This window comes from Lacerta agilis, chromosome 10 (assembly GCF_009819535.1).
Source record: "Lacerta agilis isolate rLacAgi1 chromosome 10, rLacAgi1.pri, whole genome shotgun sequence".
Lineage (NCBI taxonomy): Eukaryota > Metazoa > Chordata > Lepidosauria > Squamata > Lacertidae > Lacerta > Lacerta agilis.
This window is the reverse complement of record NC_046321.1, coordinates 10736057-10757411: the sequence shown is the minus strand read 5'-3', so window position 1 is coordinate 10757411 and position 21355 is coordinate 10736057. Positions and strand designations below refer to the sequence as shown.

The following is a 21355-nucleotide window of genomic DNA, read 5'->3' as shown; positions in this document are numbered from 1 at the left end:
CCTCTAGGGCCTTTTACAGATCCTAGAGATAGGCAGAGTTCTGTGGGCAAGGTAGGGAGACTGAGAGGTAGAAAACTGAATGAGAAGCCCTTCAATCTCATGGTTGTTTGAGGGAGGAAGCCCAAGGTGTTTTAGCTATGTAATCAAAGCTGTGTGTTTGCTTTGAAATTTTCTAATTTGGCTAATTTTCCAGACAAGCACCTCTCAAATTTTGGAATAGTGGGTCTTTTTGATTAAATATGAGTTGAATCCTAAAGATTTCAAAGTTGCATCTATTAGAAATTTACACATGTTAAAGAGCTTTAGTACTTACTTTCCATCTTACACATTAGTTTACATGTGTATTGATGGGGCTGTGGTTGGGAGATGAATACTGAAGGGAGCTTGCTCTACATTTTTTCCACAAAGAACATCTTAATTTTCTTTCTGCCTTGTTTTTCATTTTTCACTATATAATCTACAAGTGAAGTCCTTCACTTGCTCACATGTTCAATAATTATTTGTAGAATCTGCAAGCATGCACACCCACAAGCACTGTACAGTAGGCATATTGTTTTCACTGTCTAGCCCACTTTTCATCTCCCATATAAGCAGAACCATTTTCTTTCACACCAACTCATTTCCCCTCATTCTCCCTGTTCTGCCATAAACCACACATTGTTTTTTCACATGTGCATTCAGCAATCATCTCCAGATTCTTCTTAGCCTTTGCATTGTTCTTTGTTGTCTCTTAGAAGGTATAACAGACTATCTGCTGAAGAATAGAAGTGCTAGCTGGTTACTAGCTGCATTGGAATTGAAGATGTAAGCTGGTTACTATCAGGTTTGGAACTTTGAGCCAATCTAGATGTTGGGGTTGCTATGTGAATTAGCATACCAGGACTAAAATTTTCACCTCCCCAGCCTTATACTGTAATTTCAAAGAACTCACAGTGTTAAGTCAGGGCAATCATATTTAAAGGCCCACCTTTACAGACATGTAGCCATGGTCTGTCAAATGTTTGAAAGCAATTGCATGGCATTAACTTTATTTTAAAAGCGTAAGTTTTGGAAAAAGGTGGAGAACAAGATTTTGCTTCAATTTGTCAATTTTTTTGTATATTTTTCAGGTGAAGTTTGGAAACACCACATTTAAGACAGATGTGTATCCCAAATCTCTCAATCCTCAATGGAATTCTGAATGGTTTAAATTTGAGGTAAATACAACAAAAAAGGTAGACTTAGAAGCAAATTATTGAGTAGGCCCAAAGAATGTTCATTTTTAACTAACAGCAGCTCCTCATCTTGTCGGAATCAGCACAAAATGTACTTAGTTTAATCTGGTTTGTCCAAAGAGAGAAGATCATCAAACTGGTTTCTGATTTTGGATTGTTTAGATAAACTGCAGCAAAAACTTAATTGCAGTTCCCATTTCAGTCAGAAAAACAAACGACCGATAGTTGAAAATCAGAAGTGGATGTTTTGTAGTGGTCATCTGAACATGGTTGCTTTGTGTAGAACCATTTGGAATTCGTAGTTTTTGAGACCCCTAACAGTTTCATGTTAATCTTTATTGTATGCTCCACAGGGAATTTAAACTAGCAATTTTAAATCAATAAAGGTTTTGTTAATGCAGATTCTGCCTTGTGAAATTTTGAAGTTCCATACGGTACTTTTATTTTCTAGGTGGATGATGAAGATCTACAAGATGAACCTCTGCAGATAACTGTTCTTGATCATGATACTTATAGTGCTAATGATGCCATTGGAAAAGTTTACATTGATATTGATCCTCTCCTCTACAGTGAAGCAGCTACAGTTATCTCTGGCTGGTTTCCAATTTATGATACAATACATGGTGAGATTTTTAACATTGTTTTAAAACATATTTTATTTGGCAAATCGTTTAGGACCGTTGAGGTGGACTTATTGTGCTATTTAAAATATAAAATAGTTTTAAGTTTTCCTGAGACATCAGTTGAGTTCTTTCAGTTTAATATGTTGTTTCAAAGAAAGAGGTTGTATTAAAGTTATGCCATTTTTTCTTTTCCTTTGGATCATAGCACTGGGATAGCTTCTGCTGACTGAGATGAGAAATCGTTCAATGCTAAATCCCTGAAAATCTAGACAAAAATAGTATTACATGTATATAATATGTTAGCAACACCTGAAACAGTGCTGTGTAATTGCTGTTGTGATGCAGATTTTGGGTGATATTCATTGTTAGTAAACTCGCAGAAGTCAGTGATCTAGTTGGATGTTGCCCTGTGTAATTTAAGTTTGTGTGTGTGTGTGTGTGTGTGTGTTATGCTGTTTTTATAAAGAACAGTAGCAAAACCAACAATAATAAACAATTAGCACCGAGATGTCTACATTAACCTTGTGGAAAGAAATTTAATTTAGATTAATTTTAGAAACAAATCAAAGAATTCTGCACCGTATTCTTAATGTGGTCACTTTAGTTATTCTTAAATTTTTAAGATAATTTTAAGAATTCCAGGTATAATCTTTAAATTACATTCTGCCATCATAATATTTTCTGAAAAACATGCCTTTAAAAACTACTTATGGAAGGGATGCCTTTTATTTTAAGTAGACCTGTGTTATGGAATGATCTGTACTCCTTTAAAAAGGATACAGCACATGACATAGGGTCATTAAGGGTGTTCCTCAATCAGTTTCCTGATGAACTTACTGGCTTTGACTCATGTTTCATGGAATTAGAGTTCACAGAGTGGTGAAGCAATATGCTGAAGCAGTAAATTTTACTTGACATCAGGCTTACGCCATCCTTCCAGCTAGGACATAACTATGGAGGGTTTCTTGCAGCTATTTAGATTTGTTTTTAACATACTCTCCAGTTTGACACTGTTGCAGACTGTGCTTGTTTTTATCTTCTCAAGATGCAGGTTCCCAAGCAGTTTTAATTTGCTATAAAAGTTTCTCATAGCTTTCATGTTGTATTCCATGTTGTATATCATGGATATACTATAATATGTGATGCCATAGAGTAAATAATATTCCAATGCTATTTGGGATTAAAATACTGAATAAGAATACAGTAATAAGAATAAGAAGGTTGGTAAGTGAATCTGCCTAGTTATTACAATTTTCATTACAGGCCCTTTTATAGGTTACTTCACCTCAGTCAGGAAGGATCTGGTGATGTGTGAAAGGACATTCTCTACCAGTACCCCCGTTGCCCAGTCCATGTGGTGTGTTTAGTTTTCATTTGAGTACTTATTTGATTTTTAGTATTTTTGTGGCTCTGTTTTTACCATCTTTTAATAGATTATCTATTGTTTTCTGTTCTTTAATTAATTCTGAACCCTTCTGAACCCCCTTGGGAGTCTTTGGGCTGACAATGGTATTCCGATATTTAAAGCAATCATGGAAGACTATTTTTCTATTCTAATACAAATTCTCACTTTCTCGCACATTTTTCACAGGTATACGTGGAGAGATCAATGTGGTGGTGAAAGTAGACCTCTTCAATGATTTAAATCGTTTTAGACAGTCATCATGTGGAGTTAAGTTTTTTTGCAGTAAGTCTAAAAACATAGTTGGAAAACATTGTCTGTGAAAAAAGAGATAAGTGATGTACTAAAGAAATGAAGCTTTTTTTCTCTAGATTGAAAATAGTCAGTTAGTGCAGAATGCAAGTGCCAGGAGAGGCTGCCTGTTTGTTTCCATCCCCGATTCAAAGCGGATGGATTTATTTATGTAAATAAAGAGGGTGCTGTCTACTTAAAGGTAAAGGGGGACCCCTGACCGTTAGGTCCTGTCGTGGACGACTCTGGGGTTGCGGCGCTCATCTCGCTTTATTGACCGAGGGAGCCGGCATACAGCTTCTGGATCATGTGGCCGGCATGACTAAGCCGCTTCTGGCGAACCAGAGCAGCGCATGGAAACACCGTTTACCTTCTTGCCGGAGCGGTACCTATTTATCTACTTGCACTTTGATGTGCTTTCAAACTGCTAGGTTGGCAGGAGCAGGGACCGAGCAACGGGAGCTCACCCCGTCGCGGCGATTCGAACCGCCGACCTTCTGATCAGCAAGCCCTAGGCTCTGGTTTAACCCACTGCGCCACCCATACATACATACCGTTAATAATTTTAGCATCCAGATAGCTGAAGGAGCCATAACTCTCATACCCATGCAAACCCACACTTTTGCAATCCTTTTCCGATCCCCTACTCCCAATGCCTCCTTTATAGGTGAGATGGGTATCAACTAGTAAGGGGGCTTTTTTTTTTTTTTGGCTGTGGTGCCCCAGCTATGGAATGCCCTTTCCAAGAGGCTTCTTGGTACCAGTGCTTTTAAAAATTTCTTTTTAGTGCCTGATGTTTTTAGTATGATTCATCTGTAAGCTTTTTATCTTTGTGTTTTATGGGTTTTTTGGGGGGAAATTTGTATATATATATTTTTAACCATTCCAATTGTTTTACTATAATCTGGCCTGGAATGCGTTATGGGAAAAGGTGGTATATAGTTATGTTAAATAATTAAATATTTTACACTGTGCTTATGCTTTTAACAGCTACATCTATTCCAAAGTGCTATAAAGCTGTAATCATTCATGGGTTTGTAGAAGAACTGGTGGTTAATGAAGATCCAGAATATCAGTGGATAGACCGAATCCGTACACCAAGGGCATCAAATGAGGCCAGGCAGAGGCTTATTTCATTAATGTCAGGTAATTACAATATCATTTATTACTTTGAAAAAGGCACACATGAAATCTAATAAAGGCTCTGCATGTCTGTTAATTTCTATTGAGATGTTTTGCAGATTTTATTACTGTGTTTTAACCAGCTGAGCATTTTATAGTTAGCATTACCTGAAAGAATAGAAAAGTATCAAGTTTGTAGTTCAGGGCTGCTTCCTGAACAATCCTTGCCACTGGTGACTCAGGCGGCCATGGTGGTTAGGACAACATTCCACCAACATCAACTGTTGTGCTAGCTACATCAGTTCCTCTGCAGAGGTAAAAACAAAATAAAATAAAAAATTCCTTCCAGTAGCACCTTAGAGAACAACTAAGTTTGTTCTTGGTATGAGCTTTCGTATGCATGCACACTTCTTCAGATACACTGAAACGGAAGTCACCAGAGCCTTAAATATAGTGAGGGAGTGGGGAGGGGTATTACTCAGAAGGGTGGTGGGAATGCTTGCAAATGCATTAGTAATTATGTAGAGGTTATTCATATAAATCTTGTTAAATAAAATAAAGCAGGTAACATTTAGACTGGATTGTTGCAATGCACTCTATTTGTAGTTGCCCTTGAGGCTGATTTGGTGGTATATACAGTGGCTAAGAAAAGGGGACGACAGAGGATGAGAGGGTTGGACAGTGTTCTTGAAGCGACTAGCATGAGTTTGGCCAAACTGTGGGAGGCAGTGGAGGATAGGGGTGCCTGGCGTGCTCTGGTCCATGGGGTCACGAAGAGTCGGACACGACTGAACGACTGAACAACAACAACAGCAAAAACAGTGGCTAAGATGCATGATGGACCATCCTATCAAGCACATATTACTTCTGTGGCAAAGGAATTGTGTTGGTTGTCTCGTTGCTGACAAATTGATTGTAACGTTTTGTTCCTGACTTACAAAGCCCTGTACAGCTTGGGACCAGACTACTTGAGGGCCGTCTTCTGTTTAGACCAGCTCATTCACTGCGGTCATTGTGTGAGGCTCTTTTACCGGTAGTCATGCATGTCCAGCAGAGTTGCATCACGTGACTGAAAGGAGGGCTTTCTCTGCTATGACACTCACATTGTTGAATGACCTCCGCTTAGTGATATGATGCAGGTGTTTCACCAGCCGGTAAAAGCTTACCTGTCACAGTTGTCATTCCTGGTGACTGATCCTTAATACAGTGGACCCTTGTGTTACGTTACCTCGGGTTAGTATACACTTCCGGGTTTTGCCGCACACGCATGTGCAGAAGCTCTATTGTGCCGCACGTGTACGCAGAAACAGCGCCTCATTTTGTAGACTTTTTGGGGTACGTAAGGACCCCCAGAACGAATTTAGTTTATATCCGGAGGGTCCACTGTACCAGCTTTAAATGAACTGGATATCTGTTACATACTTTACAAAACAAAACAAATAGAGTAAACTACTTTGTTATTTTTATGATGAAAATGATTTATACATTATTTTAAACAAATAAAAATAATTTCTCTCTTGGGGATTAGGAAGTCTACAAAAAGTCATATTAATAGTAACTGGTAAACATTTCACTTGTTGACATATACAGTAACTTAATATAGCAATAATTTACAAACAGATACAGTAATTGCAACTTGGGGTGGTGATTTCTAGTCTGTGTTGAAACTTTAGCTCACATTATACAGCAGCCACGTATCCCCTGGAAAGTTGGAATTTCAAAGGTCATTTTGAAATGTTGAACTACGTAAGCAATGTTTACAGAATAACAGTGTAGACACTGAATGACTGAAGATCTGCTTAATGATTCTTTTTCATATACTTGGCAGTTTATTCAGCCTACAGTTGTTTGTTTTGCACTGTTACTAATTATAGTAGTTCTAGCACTTAGCAAAAATGTTTTTTTACTTTCTGGAAGTATATTATTTACAGTATTTAAAAGTTGGAAATCGGTTATGTGCTTTCTGATGGAATATTGCCTCCTTTGGAGGGGGTTGTAGTCCCTCTGAAGGAGCTGGTTCATGGTCTGGGAGTGCTCTTTGTCTTTCTTTCACTATAAAGCCCTATAAGCGTGCCTTTTACCTGGCTCAGCTGGTAAGACACCTCTGATTGTTTCTTGACCTGGAATGCCTGACAGTTGTCCACACACTGATAACATCTAGATTCAATTAATGCAATGTGGTGTCCTGGAGGTTGATGCAGAAGCTGCATCTAGTGCAGAATGTGGCACCTCGACCGCTCACTGGGACATAATATTGCCATCGTCTTACGCCACTGTTGAAATAATTGCATTGGCTGTCAAAGAGCTACTGAGCTAAGTGCAAGAAGCTGGTACTGGTGTCCAAAGGCTTATACAGCTTGGTAACAGACCACCTTAAAAAGTAGTCTTATCCCATATGTACCTGGCTGATACACTGAACTCTGCTGGAGAGTGTACCCTGCAGATATCATACTATGAGGAAGTCTGGAGTTCAGCTTTTAATGTGGCGGCAGCTTCGATTACATATCAGACAGGCATCAGCTGTATTGTATTTTTTTGCATCTCTTGAAAACTTTCCTCTTCCAACAAGCCTTCTAAGTGGAGATTCCCCCCCCCCCCAAAAAAAGCTGGTAACAGTATTGGATTTGAAATGGCTATTATATATGTAATTGTTTTTGTTGTATTTTTATTGTATTCTAAAATCTCTTCAAGACACTTCACAGGAAGTGAATCATAAATGAAATTAATAATAATTATTTAGATGGTTTCCAACAAACTCATTTCCTTTCTCTCATTCTTACCTTCTTTTCTGCCACCCCATATATTTGCTTAGAAATTCGGAACTCTATTTTATATTCATCCTGATTTTGAAGTGCAGTGTGCATGCCTCTTTGATCTCTGCTGTGGTATTAAAACACACAATTTTTAATTTTAAAAATGCATTGATAACGTCCACTGAAGGAGGAGAACTTGGGTTTACAATTTGATTGTAATCTCCAAAAATTTGGCTGCAATTTTTTCAGTAGTCTGAATAATTCAAATAGCTGTCAGCTCACTGCTGATAAAGTATTTTTTTTATTTAGAAATTTGTAATTCCCCACCACCGCACACATTTAAAGAAACAAGTAAATCTCAAAGCAGCCTACCCACAAAGCCAGCAAAACTTTTGAGTGTGTGTGCCCTGAGGATTTCTACACCATTTCTCTGGCTTTTGCTCTTCTAGCACCTCCACATGCTCTATAAATTGCTTGCTTTTTAACATGTTCTGTGGCTGTTTGGAGGTGTGTGGTCACAAGCATTTAGTTCTGAAGGTTGTGCCCAATATCCGTAACAACATGGAAAGATGATTTAAATTACATCCTGTTATACAGAAGATGTACCGGTAATTCTTTTGTATAGCTAAAGTTTCAGTGTCCATTTATTTTCAAATTTTGCATCTATCTATGAATGCTTACATAGTACACGCAAGAGCAACAAGATCAGGCCTGCCACAGAAAAACATCAACAAATATATTTAAAGTCTTCTTGTAGTCTGCAGGAAAACACTATTGGTCTCGTACTAATGATGGGTTTAGAGTCTCAATGCACTTGCCTGCTATTAACACTGCTCCCTAGAGATTTCTTGTTGATCAATTTTGCACATTAGAGGGCTTTTCTAAATTCTTTTCTAGGCAATGAATTTCAGCACTGCCTATCTGTGGTTATTCTGAACTTAGCTTACTACTGAGTAAATGAATATAGGAATGAAGCTGGCATAATTTTTATATTTATATTTAGAGAGATTACAGACACACACACACACAGTGCCCATTGTTGTTTTGTTTAGCACTAATGCATCACCTGTTGCTCCTAGAAGCTGTCAGCGTGCAACAGCAGCCATACCCAGGGACCAGCTTCGACTAGCTGTCTAAACCAGGAGAGGGTAGCCAATGGGTCTCAAACCCTCAGTGAGTTAGGGACTTCCTCTGCATGCGAAGACAGGCTCTGGTGGATTGTGCTGTTTTAAAACAAAAGTGTAGCAAATTTGAATAATAGCTCCTATTTTATCAGTATTATATTAGAAAATGGCTTGAAAAATGCTTGGCTTCTAGTTTCATGGTTATAAAAAGTTTCAGCAGAGACACAAACGTCCACTTCACAGACTATATAGTTGTCATGAATTTAACCTGAGTACAAGAAACTTGTTTGCAAATAAGCATATATCTGCATCTGTCTTATTTCTACTACAGGGATAGGGAGCCTGTGGCCCTTTAGATGTTGAACCCTCATCAGACCTGAAGAATATGTCCAACCACACCTGAAGGGTCATAGCTTCCCCATAGCAGTTCTATAGGAATCTGTAAAATATTTTTATGCATCTGTAAAATTGTAACTGTTCAAACAGTCCTTAAGCCCATGTACTTCTGGGTGACAGAGTACGTGTTAAAAAATGAATAAATCATGCTATCTACATGTGAATACATTTTTCTGTTCTCAACTTTGTCTTATTATCAGACTTGCAAATATATTGCAAGTTAATTTCTGGTTAACTGGCATATACTTCTTTTGCAGGAGAGCTGCAAAGGAAGATTGGCTTGAAGGTACTTGAAATGAGAGGGAATGCAGTTGTTGGCTATTTGCAGTGTTTTGATCTGGAGGGAGAATCTGGACTAGTAGTACGAGCCATAGGAACAGCCTGTACCTTGGATAAATTAAGTAACACATCAGCATTCTTACCCACATGTAATTCCCCATCCAAAGAAATGAAGGAGTAAGTATGAGTCAGATGTTCACTGGAAAGAGATTTTCATATTTTGTTTACATACTTATACAGTTTTGCATAATTTCATTTGTCTGCTGTGATTTCATACACGTTCCTGCCTACCATTCTTGTTGGTATTTTTTTTGGAATTTAGAAATCTGAGGGGATTAAAAAGGAACTGATGTTCCTATTTGACCAGATGCTGCAGAAATAAAATTTGTGTGACAAATGCCTATGCAGTCATACTTATTATTATTATTAATTGAATTTATATATGTACCATATATAATTCTAGCAGTGTTGCACAAGGTGCTGCTGATGGTGTTTGCCTCTTCTACGTTGCAGATCGATGTGCAAGTTTTTACTGGTGGTGAACCTGCATCAATGGAATGTTTTGCCTTTCAGAATCTTTTGCCATATTACAATTTTTCAACAGGCCTTCTGTTTCCAGTACTTGTAGTCTGAATGTGCATCTGCATAAGAGACAAAAGTATTGCAATGTGAATATTAAATGCTATAATACCATAAGATGCTAATATGTGTTAAGCTATTTCTATCAGGTTCTTATATCTGCCTTTATTCTAAATAAGAGAGGGAAGCACCAAGTTGTCTTTGCTGCTCTTTGAAATAGGAGGCAAGCTTTCACTTCACTTACAGTTCATAGGGTTCAGTTTTTAGCATGAGCAAATGAAATAAAAATAGTAGCATGCCAGCCTGAAAGCACCTTGTTTGGGAAAGCTATGTATATGCCTGGTGAAGTGGCATCTAGCTACATTTACAGCACCATAAAGACTTTTTTATGCCAGCCCTTAGAGAAGGACCAGCATATGTTTTTTCTGTGTGTGTAAATTGGGATTGTGTGTGCTCTAGTTGAGATAGCTAGAATCTTGAAAACTATCTGTTATTTAGGAGCTTATTATTGAAAATAATTATTTACATACCGGTACATTAAGGTATGTGCAAATGTTACACTCACCCTCCTGTAACTGTATATTTTGTCAATATGCTTTGCACACTGCTGTTGCTGGGATTGCTGAACCTTAGGTTTCACACCTATCCCATTGTTCCACAGTTAAACTTGTCACATTCTGTTTTCATATCCCTCTAAGGTTGGCACAGGTTTTATGAGCTGCTGCAGGAAACACCACACTGACATGGTCTGTGTGAAAGCAATTGATAGCTAAATGCAGGGTATATGACCAAAGTTAGTCTGTGTGATAGCTAGTCAGGTTGCTTTTGCACTGGTAAGATAAATAAATGCTTCCAAATCTTAGTTCTGGAATAGCTTTATTCATTGTTCAGAATTGATGCTACAGTGGTGCCCCGCTAGACGAAAATAATTCGTTCTGCGAATATTTTCATCTAGCAGGTTTTTCGTCTAGCGAAGCGGCAATGTAACCGCGGTTTTCGCTAGATGAAAAAAAAAAGACAAAAAATTTTCGTCTTGCGAGGCAGCCCCATAGACTTTTTCGTCTTGCGGGGCAGCCTCCCGCTAGATGAATGCCTTCGTCTAGCGAGGCATTCGTCTAGCGGGGCACCACTGTACTTTGTCATGTTTGATCAGACAATCAAAACAAAACTTTGTGAACTCGGATGTCACTGGCTATTTTTATATATTTCTTCTTTTCAGCTAGCCATGAGGCTGGTCCACAGATACTGGCTTGGCTTGCTAGCCAACCTTTACTTCAGCTTGCAACATACATCCTTCCTCAAATCTTCTGGCATGCACAGAGGGCTTGGGGTGGGAAGAGTAGAGATTTTTTCACCTTTTAGCCTTAGCATGGAGAGAAATGGGATGCGGGTGGCACTGTGGGTTAAACCACAGAGCCTAGGGCTTGCCGATCAGAAGGTCGGCGGATCGAATCCACGTGATGGGATGAGCTCCTGTTGCTCGGTCCCTGCTCCTGCCAACCTAGCAGTTTGAAAGCACGTCAAAGTGCAAGTAGATAAATAGCTACTGCTCTGGCAGGAAGGTAAATTGCGTTTCCGTGTGCTGCTCTGGTTTGCCAGAAGCGGCTTAGTCATGCTGGCCACATGACCTGGAAGCTGTACGCCGGCTCCCTTGGCCAATAAAGCGAGATGAGCGCCGCAACCCCAGAGTCGTCCGCGACTAGACCTAATCGTCAGGTGTCCCTTTACCTTTACCTTTTATGGAGAGAAATACAGCAACCCAGAATATATTTCTCCCCTGCTGTTTCTTGCCTTTTCCAATTCTCAGCACAAGTGAGACTTTAGAGAAGTATGGGCTACTGGGTTTTATTTTCATCAGAAAACATGGGAAACTCATATATTGTGAGTAATTTGTATATACCCATCTTTTTGCTAAGAGCCATTTTTTTTTAAAGGAAGACAATTTTTCTTTACAAAGCTTCCCTGTAGTGGAATCATAGGTCCATAAGTAAAACCATGCAATTGCCACATTACTTTTACACATCTAATAACCTGCTAAGAATGTTCTTCCTACATCTGTTGTCATTCCATCTTGAAAAGAAAATGGAAACATTATTTCTCCATTCCCTGGTTGCACCTTGCATGCTAAGATTTTTATGTTTATTAGAAACAGAATCAAGCCAGTCTAAATAAATTGCATTGAATCCAGGTTTTACAAGATTAGCAGGCACCCACGGGTATTTCTTTCTTCCCGGTTAACCCATTGCTACAGATACAATGTCACTTTTAACAAGGTAATGCTTAGCTGCTTTCTTAAGATTTCATCTTAATTGTTTAGAGCAGGGGTGTAAAAAATTTGAGTTGGAGGGCCAACTTCTCAGTGAGTAGAGCCTTGGGAACCACATCCATTTTTTAAAATAAAAAAATGTGAATTCCAGCACAATTTGTTAAACATCTGCTGCTGAGTCCCCCCCCCCTCACCCTGCAATTTAAAGTATTTCACTGTCTGGTGTATATCCCAGACAGGAAGGGGGCGGATAGCTATGAACGAGAATCTCCTGTCGGAATCCACTGTCCAATGGCTCCCTAGTTCATCTCCCTTGTGTGAGCATAATTAATTTGCTGAGGCCTTTACTTAGCATGAGATAAATTGGAGTGGCAAGCTAGAGCCATGTCATTGATTGATCTGCTTGTGAGGAAGCATGCCATTTTGCCATTTTTGGCTTCTTGGCTCACATGACTGAAGTTCTGTGAAATATGGTAGGTGTCCTGTGGGCCATGTTGGGAACCACAAAAAGATATGATAAGGCCCTCAAGCCTTACCTTTGACACCCCTGCTTTAGAGCCTGCTCTTAAAGCTCCCTGAAATATTTTTTAAATGTAACTTTGCAATCTTTTGTATGTATTTTTTTTTCTTTCCTTCCGCCTTGGCTGCAAATTCTCTCAGGTCTCCGCTGGTTCATCCACCAAGCCATGGATGTCGCTCGACTCACAACAGCCCAATTCACACAGCTACTGGCTCACGGCTTACTCAGAACTTCTCTGTGTCTGTTCCCACTCTCATCTACACTGGTACGAGACTGCTCAGACTCAGAAGCTGGGGAGAGACAGGCTACAGGCACAGTGACTGCAAAGGGCAGGCAGGCAGGCAGTGTAGGCAGGTACCACAAAACTTTTCTCACTGGGAGTCTTACTCCTGGAAATAACTACATTAGTCTTCATCTGATACAACACAGGTGATAGGCGACTGGAATTTAAGCATCTCTCTCTTTGTACTTTTGCTTGGTGTGTGTGTATGTGTGAGGGTTTTTTTCCTTTCCAGTTATAAACTGAAAAACCTAAGGTGTGAAAATATCCCTTGTCTTGGGGAAAAAATATACATCTTGATTGGGCTTCAGGCTTAATCTTGATGTCCTCAAAGATATTTCCATGACAGAAGTCTTAATTTGCACAAACAGGTAAGGAACTATTAAATGTAACCAAGATTGTCAATACAATGGTATCAGTCTGGTTTCCTTCTTTGTTTTTAGCTGTGGCACACTGCAGATGCTAAAGGATAAGGAAACTTTCTTGGAAATATATATATGTGTGTGTGTATATATATATAAGTGTCTGTGTCTGTGTGTATATAAACACACAGATATATGGTCTGCAATTGTCTTTGTTTTCCTTTTTGATAATCTGGTTCAAAAAAGCATTTTGCACTGCTGCCCCAAGTGATGGTTTTGATGGGTTTTACTTTCTTTGCCTGTTTTTCTTGGTTTTTGATGCTTCATTCCTCAGCTGTGTATTTTGTTCTTGTTTTTTGTTTTGCTGTCAGAAATTTGCCATCTCCCTGCAATAATGCTGAGTTGGTAAACAAACTTTATTTTTTGCCGTTGTCTTTGGCCTCATAATCCAGCTTTGCACTTCAGGACAACTAGTGGCCCTTCCCCATCCCTTCCCACACCCTGGTGTTGGGGTCATGCTGCTATCAGCCCGGTCCTTTGGCATAGGATCACTGAATATGTTTCCACCTTCTTCTGGCAGGATTCCTTTCAATGAAGATCCCAATCCCAATCCTCATTCATCAGGACCCTCCACCCCTCTGAAAAACCAAATCTATTCCTTTTCACCTTCCAAGTCCTACAGTCGACAGTCCTCTTCTTCTGACACAGATTTGAGTTTGACACCCAAAACTGGTAAGGTGCTGCCACCCACATTATTTTTATTTGTTTTGTTTAATTTGTGTTGTTTCTCTTAGCTTTTTTACTCACTTCCTTTTCTCTGTTTTTTGGCATGTAAGTTAGCACTCCTAAAATAGGAGATCTCTCCTACTCCAATAAAGTTTGAAAACTGTCTATATGCCTAACTCTTATGAATTGCTTTTTGCATTATTTAGTTTATCGACAGCTTTTGCAAGCTGACATATAGTACATCAGGATATAATAGAAAGGTCACAAGGAGTTGTCTTTTAATTTCCTCCACATCATATTGCAAATTATGGAGATAAATAGTCACCATAATATGTCGGGGAAGTAGTTTCGCATGTCCTTTTTAACAGTGTCAGACTCATAAGACTAACTACAGTACCTTCTAATCCAAATATGTTTCTGTATGTGTGCACTTTTTGGCGATTAATCACCTGAGCTTTCTAGAAATGTGGCCGACTGGCTGCCTGCTGAGCTGCTTCCAAGCTATGTACAATTGGCATAGACACCACCTACTTTAAGATAGTAGTAAATTCCTGTTAGCAACTTAAGTTTTTGATGTATAAAACCTTTTAAGTTTTAAAGTTTTATTATTTCATTTAATGTATGGAGTGAATGCATGCCATCTTACAAACACTGAACAAATGCCACCATTCCTTAATGTTGCTGCTTTACTCTGCCTGCTAATTCAGTGGTTCTCAAACCGTGGGACAGGCTTCCCTTAGGAGGCATGAGGCACCAGGAGAAAGGTTGTGAAGTTCCAGTCAGGGATAGGATCTCAAAAATTGTGGTGCGGTCCTTGGGCTCCAACCAAGACCTCAGTGGAGTACCCCCTGACAGACAACCCCTCTGATCAATGTGGGACTTGAGGCAAATTGCATCCTCAGTGTCCCATCTTCTCAGGGTGATTTGACAGACAAGAAACCTAGAAACTGCTACTGCTTTGATCTTTGATGAATCACTACGCAAAGGTCCAGTTTTCTTTTCTAAAATATATGTGGGGGTATTATCCAGATCCTTATGCATAACAGCAAGTCACTTGCACCTAATTTAGGTGCAAGGATCTCTACAGGTTCATCTGTGGAAAATAATTGATATTGTGTGCAGAATGTAGTGGATGTTTGAAAAGGAGCCTGAGTTCAGAAAGTTTGAGAACCACTGCACTATTTGGCTATGTTCATTAATTTTCATGCAATCTACTTTTGCTCTTTTTATCTTTAAGAACAAACTCTACTAGAAGATAATGCAATTGCTTTGGTTGTCTTTTTGTTTTTTGAAATAATAATTTTAGAAAATGTAGTACTTGATGCTACAGAATCTCAGCTGTGAACAGCTGTATCTTAAATCTGGTTTTCCCCTGCCCCATTTTGTTGTTGTTGCACTTGAAAATATTGTAGGCTGGGGAAACCCAGCTGGATGGGCGGGGTATAAATAACTAAATTTATTATTGTTGTTGTTGTTGTTGTAGGTGAATTTAGTAATGTTAGGAAGTATGTTTTAATCTGCTGCCTCTTAAATGAGTACATCTTTATTTTGTACTTCCTTTGCTATATAAAAGGATACCTACTGTACATTCCTGTTTATGTTGATTTAAGAGGCTATTTTAGCATGTGTGGATATAAACTTGATCATACTTTGAGCAGGCCCATGGTATCCATGGGACTTAAAATAACTTAAGTTGGCTTCACTGGGTCTATTTTAATTATGGATCCAACCCATTGTCTTTACAGAAATAAATTATTTTTCTATGCTGTTGAATTTAAAGAAATGGAAAGAAATAGTTGACATGGCATCAGGGGTGTAGTGAGCCGCTTGGCTGCCGGGGACGGCAACCCAAGCGGCACCCGCACGGAGCGACGCCTCCGCCCGGGCCAGCGAGGAGGGGCGTCATGCTTGTGTCACCCCTCCTCACTGGCCCGCCCCTCTCCATGTCCTGGCAGCCTATCGGCAAAAGAAGCTTCTGGCGGGGCATGGAGAGGAGAGGGGTAGGCCAGCGAGGAGGGGTGTCAGCCCTTGTCGCTGGCCCGCCCCTCTCCATGTTCCGGCTCCGCTCAGGGAGCCCAGCCAGCAGCGAAAGAAGCTTCTTTCGCAGTTGGCTGCCAGAGCCGCGGCATGGAGACAGGTGGGTCAGTGAGGAGGTTTGACACCCCTCTTCGCTGGCCCGCCCCTCTCCATTCCCTGGCTCCACTCAGGGAGCCCAACCAGTGGCGGAAAAAGCCGCTGAAAGGGGGAAAGCCCCCTTTCAGCGGCTTCCCCCCCCCCGCTGGCTGGAGACGCTGATCGCAGGGGGGCCCGGCCCAAGTGTCCCCCCCCCAGGGCGCTACCCGGGGCAGTTGGCCCCCTCGCCCCCTTGCTACGCCCCTGCATGGCATTAACCATTCTTAGAAAGTAGGCTAAATGTGTGTGAGGGAGAGAGAGACAGGCACATACACATACATACACATACACATAGAGACAACATTTACTGCACTAGATCTAATATAACTAATGGGAGGAGAAATGCTCTGAACAACTTGGCCAAAATCTTGCACTCACGTACATTCCCTTGATTTTGGTGAAATTTAAACAGGCTAATTTGCCAGACAATGGATGGAACCCAAAGGGACACTCATGCAAATGGAATACATTTCTGCTTATACCAAGTGTGTGTGTGTGGCTGGGGGTGGGGGGAGTTCTACACTTTCTTCTGATTCCTTCCTCCATCTGCATCTACCCTGTTTCATATCCCATGCTATACCTAATGACCCCAGCCCTTTTCATTGGCTGAAGCCAGATACAGTGTCTGGAAAGCTTCATTCCATTAGCAGAATTCCACTTGGAGTTTGTTGGATCTCAAACTCTGAAACTAGTTCCATGATCTCAAGAGAGGTTTAGACACATTCTGCTTGAAAAGTAAAGCTCTATAATGCATGACAAATCAAGAAGAGTTTTCAAAAACAGCTTTCATACTGAAAGTTACTTCCTCATTCCACTGATGGAACACTTCCCATCCACTAAGTGGCACAGCACCATAGGCTACAATCACATCTAACCAGAGTATACTAATGGAAATGATGGTGTATATTCTTTCTAAATATATTACAAGTGTATATTGCTTTAAAAAAGGTCAAGTTTTGCTGTCAGCGTAGATTAAGTGTTAGTGATTAGAAGTTTAGCATCTTCAGAATGCTACTTTGATACAGCTTATAGTTTTGATTTATGACTTGTGCTGGGTTTTTTTTTTTGTTTGTTTTTTGTAAACCAGCAGAGTCATCTTCCTAATAAAATGTTGCTAGCTGTTTTTCTAACACTGGTGATTACCCTAACATATATGTGGAGGAAATTGAGAAGATAGGAACTAAAAATAAAAACTTAGACTAGATCAAACATGAAATAAAAATTAAAGGCTGTGTGGTTCAAGTTAAGAAATTCCAAAATTCTTCTGAAAAAGAAAATGTACATTTTTTAGGCTCTTGGAAAGTAGCTGTTCATCTGCAAGCAAATTTATTTTGAATATCAGAGTTTGAAATAAAAGTAAAAGCACATTGAAACCATTCCTGCTATTAAGGAAGAACAGTTTATTAAAGTATCATTTGAATGTGCTCTTCATTCACATTGTAGTGCTGTATTTGTCATTTCATTTATTGTATGTCAGTAATAGCTCATTCATACTCTGTTAGGTTGTCTGTTCGTTTTTTACAAAATTTGGTTTTGCTTGATTCATTTTTCTTTTTTTCTTTTTGATTTCTTTTTAGTCATCTTCTGAAATCTATCATCTCTACTGCTTCCCTCCACAGCACTTTCCCCCCAGGGACCTAGGATTTTCCTGTATCCCAGCTCCCCAACACTATCTTGTGATTCCCCACAGCTTAAACAGCCCTGTCTCCTTCTCTCTGGGTCTATCTCTAACCCTCTTCACTCTAGCCATGCCAACCCAATTCTGAGGAAAAGTGTTTCTTTCACTGAAGAGCTGCTTCTGGCTGCTTCTGGTAGGATCAATCTTAAATCGCCTTGCTGGTGTTTTTTAGTCCCACTATTGGTGCTGAGGGTAGTTTTAAAGCTTCTATTATTTTCGCTGCACACCCTTTTAAAACTCTGAAAACTGCTGGCTGCATGACGATGACAAAAGTCTACTCACTAAATGGGTTTTTCAACTTTTTCCCCTTTAAAGTTTGGTCACCATTTAAAGAAACCTCATCATTTTTATACTATAGATTTTTCTCTTTTTTTCCTCCAAAAACTTTGCCAAGCATTGGTAATTGGCTTGTTTTTCATCATTAGATGGTGATGTAATAATTCATTTCCAGTCATTTTAAAATGTTCCTCTGTTTTACCTGGAACAAACATTCATTCTTCCTCTTCAGGCCATTTCTGTTACTCTGTTGACATCATGTGGCCATCAGCCATATTTGTTTTCTGTCCTGTTTTGAATACCATTCCCAAAATGCACCTCTGTTTTGCCTGTTATTTCTCTAGATTGCTTTGCTGAATACATACTTGGTTAGTGTTTGTCTACAGGTAGTGTTTTAGTTGTCCTTCCTTTTGCAAAAATATGTTTCATTTTCACAAATAGTCTTCATTCCATTCTGTCTTCATTCTTAGTATTGTATAGTCCCTTGTAAGATATTAAATTAGATTGACAATACAGAATGGGACTATATAGATGCTAATGTTAGTTTCCTTATCCAAAAGCAGCTAAAAATATTTCCTTTGATATTTTTTTTGTCCTTACTATAGAATCTGGCAGTTTTAATAAAAGTGGGGGCGACCAGCAACATGTAGATTATCGATATAAGTTCAAACACTTACAACCACTTTCTGCTTGCATTATTTGGATTTGTGAATTTGCAAGTGGTTAAAAAGTTCCAACCATTTCAGATGTTTTGTACGAAATTAATGTGTGAATGGGTGGGAAATCTTATACCTTACAATTAGTTTATCTGTTCAAATTGTGGGTTTCTTTTTACTTTTCTTATTTTAAACAGACTAGTTTTTAGTCTAGTATAGGATGGTATTTAGTGTGTACTTCAGTATCTGAATTGTCAGTGGTATGGCTGTCCATATTTATTTGAGATAGGGATGCCATTAAGTGGGGCAAGGGGCTGAGAGCCCCCCCCCCCAATTTTCAAGGAGGTGGCCAGGCCCCCTCAATATTCTGCAGCAATGTTCACACATGCTCAAGCTGCATGGTGTGTGTGTAACACATCAGCATGTCACACAGCATGCGTGAGTGACTTAAGCACGTTGTGTGGTGTGCAGGCACCGTGTGCGCACATTGTGTGGCGCCAGCCCCCTCAATTGCGGGGGCAAGCCGCTGTGCCTGATTTGAGATATTTAGAGTGCCAGCGATGTTCTGTTTTGTAAGTACTACATGCTAATGGCTAAGACCCCTTTATTTCAGTGAGGCTTGCCCAGAAGCAGTTTCTGGTGGATTATATTTTATGAAAGAGAATAAGCATTTCATCACTGGAATTGTTATGATTTTTAGATGAAACTGATCCGTATCGATGTAAAGAAACTAGGCAGCATTGAAACAAGCCCTTAGCAAGTACAGTACTTTGTAAAAAAATTACTGGTTTTGATAGTAGAAATTGCATTAGAAACACAGGAAGCTGCCTTCTGCCAAGTTAGACCTTTGGTCCACCTGCCTACACAGGCAGCTTCTCCCCAGAGTTTCAAGCAGGAATATTTTCCTTTCCCCACCTGCTGATGTCAGGGATTAAACCTTTGGATGTTTTCTACCTCTGAGCTGCGGCTTTCCTTACTATTTTAGATGCTGCTGCTGTGTGAACACTGAGGTGTAATGCCCCTAAATACTTTAATACCTCACCTTGAAAATTTTACTGTAGAAACTAAAAATGTTCACAGTTGCACGTTTGGCTTTCTAAATGCTCTGGGCTCATGTGAATATCATATAGTGCAATTTTTTAGGGACCCACATAAACTATAAGGTTTAGACCACTGTTGTGGTGCAAAAATGTTCTAGTACTCTGAAACTTTTGAAAAGAGAAGTACATAAATAATCCAAAGGAAAATAAAAAGTAATAAAAAATTCCTTCCAGTAGCACCTTAGAGACCAACTAAGTTTGTTCTTGGTATGAGCTTTCGTGTGCATTCACACTTCTTCTGAAGAAGTGTGCATGCACATGAGTGCTTATACCAATAACAAACTTAGTTGGTCTCTAAGGTGCTACTGGAAGGATTTTTTTTTTATTTTGTTTTGACTATGGCAGACCAACATAGCTACCTACCTGTAGTAAATAATCCAATTAATGTCAGGAGACGAGAGTCACAATCTTTTGCCAACAGTATACTGAAACCTATAAAACGATAGCTTTTACTTAACCACAATTTATGAGCATGCTGACAGTTTTTTTTTTATTCTAATTGATGACCTGCTTGTAAAAGTTAAGAGTTTGAAGCCTGAAGTTCTCAGTATTATCAGTGAAAGAAAGAGCAAACTATGTTTAAATCTTTCGACCTTCTACTGTTTAATTTCTATCTATAATAAATTCCTTTTTATTTTTCTGTATATGTTGATGGAAAATTTTGCCATCTTTTTGCTACATTGGATAAATAAAAATACATTGTTAGGTCTTCTCTACAACTAGAAATAAAAAGACTGACACATTGTATCTATCAAAAAAAATTGTGCAAAAGTACATGGTAAATGATTTTGGCTTTCAGAATCTTGCAAGTTTGACCTTTCATAATTCTTACATTTGCATGTATATGTCATGTTTTTTAAATAAAAATTCAGTGTAATACTTTATTTAGCTGTTTGATATGACTGCTTACTTACATGCTGTTATCCTTTAGGAATGGGCAGTGGGAGTGCTGGAAAAGAAGGGGGGCCATTAAAAGCTCTGTTAAGACAGCAAACTCAGACGGCTTTGGAGCAAAGGGTAAGAAAAGTATGACAATCCTATTTTTAACTTGCATGTCTGAACCCGTCACTGTGGAAATGTCTCTTTATCAACTGCTAATTTCCTTGTTCATTAAACAACTGTTATCTCCTTGTGTTGATCCTGAACTTTATGGGATTTAATCCTTGTTCAGATGGGAGAATTAGATAACAAGGACATGCCATGGAGAATTCCACCATAAGTATGTACAGTATTATGTGTTTTTGTCCTTTCTCACAATTTGATAAACACTGTTGGATATCCATACTCAGACTCTAGAAAGCTCTAAAACAAAATTTAAAAAGCTTAATCTTCATGTAAATGAATTTGTGTGCCATGTCAAAGCAGCTATAACCTCCTCCACCTGCTCCCTAAGCTTGTATTTTTTAAGTGGCTATGAGCTAGAACTAGAACTATAAGCACATTCTGCCTAATAGATCTAAGCTCAACTGGATACCTGCACCTAAATTCTTTGTGAATTTCTGATTTCTTCTCTAAAGACAAACTTTTACTTGGGTT

General features: G+C 39.2%; 1 protein-coding gene across 19 annotated transcripts in view; it reads left to right on the top strand.

Annotated features, from left to right (window-relative positions):
• Positions 1-21355, top strand: part of C2CD5 (C2 calcium dependent domain containing 5) — an 88614-nt gene that overhangs the window by 6337 nt on the left and 60922 nt on the right. For 6 of the 19 annotated variants that reach the window (XM_033161818.1, XM_033161817.1, XM_033161816.1 and 3 more), the window contains exons 2-10: positions 1110-1196; positions 1666-1837; positions 3429-3524; positions 4521-4676; positions 9183-9381; positions 12710-12919; positions 13792-13943; positions 17729-17920; positions 20751-20836. In XM_033161818.1, the coding sequence (XP_033017709.1) occupies positions 1110-1196; positions 1666-1837; positions 3429-3524; positions 4521-4676; positions 9183-9381; positions 12710-12919; positions 13792-13943; positions 17729-17920; positions 20751-20836 (1350 nt within the window). Of the gene's footprint in view, positions 1-1109; positions 1197-1665; positions 1838-3428; positions 3525-4520; positions 4677-9182; positions 9382-12709; positions 12920-13791; positions 13944-17728; positions 17921-20750; positions 20837-21355 lie in introns of those variants that run through there. The other 13 variants (XM_033161822.1, XM_033161829.1, XM_033161825.1 and 10 more) reach the window with 4 other exon arrangements.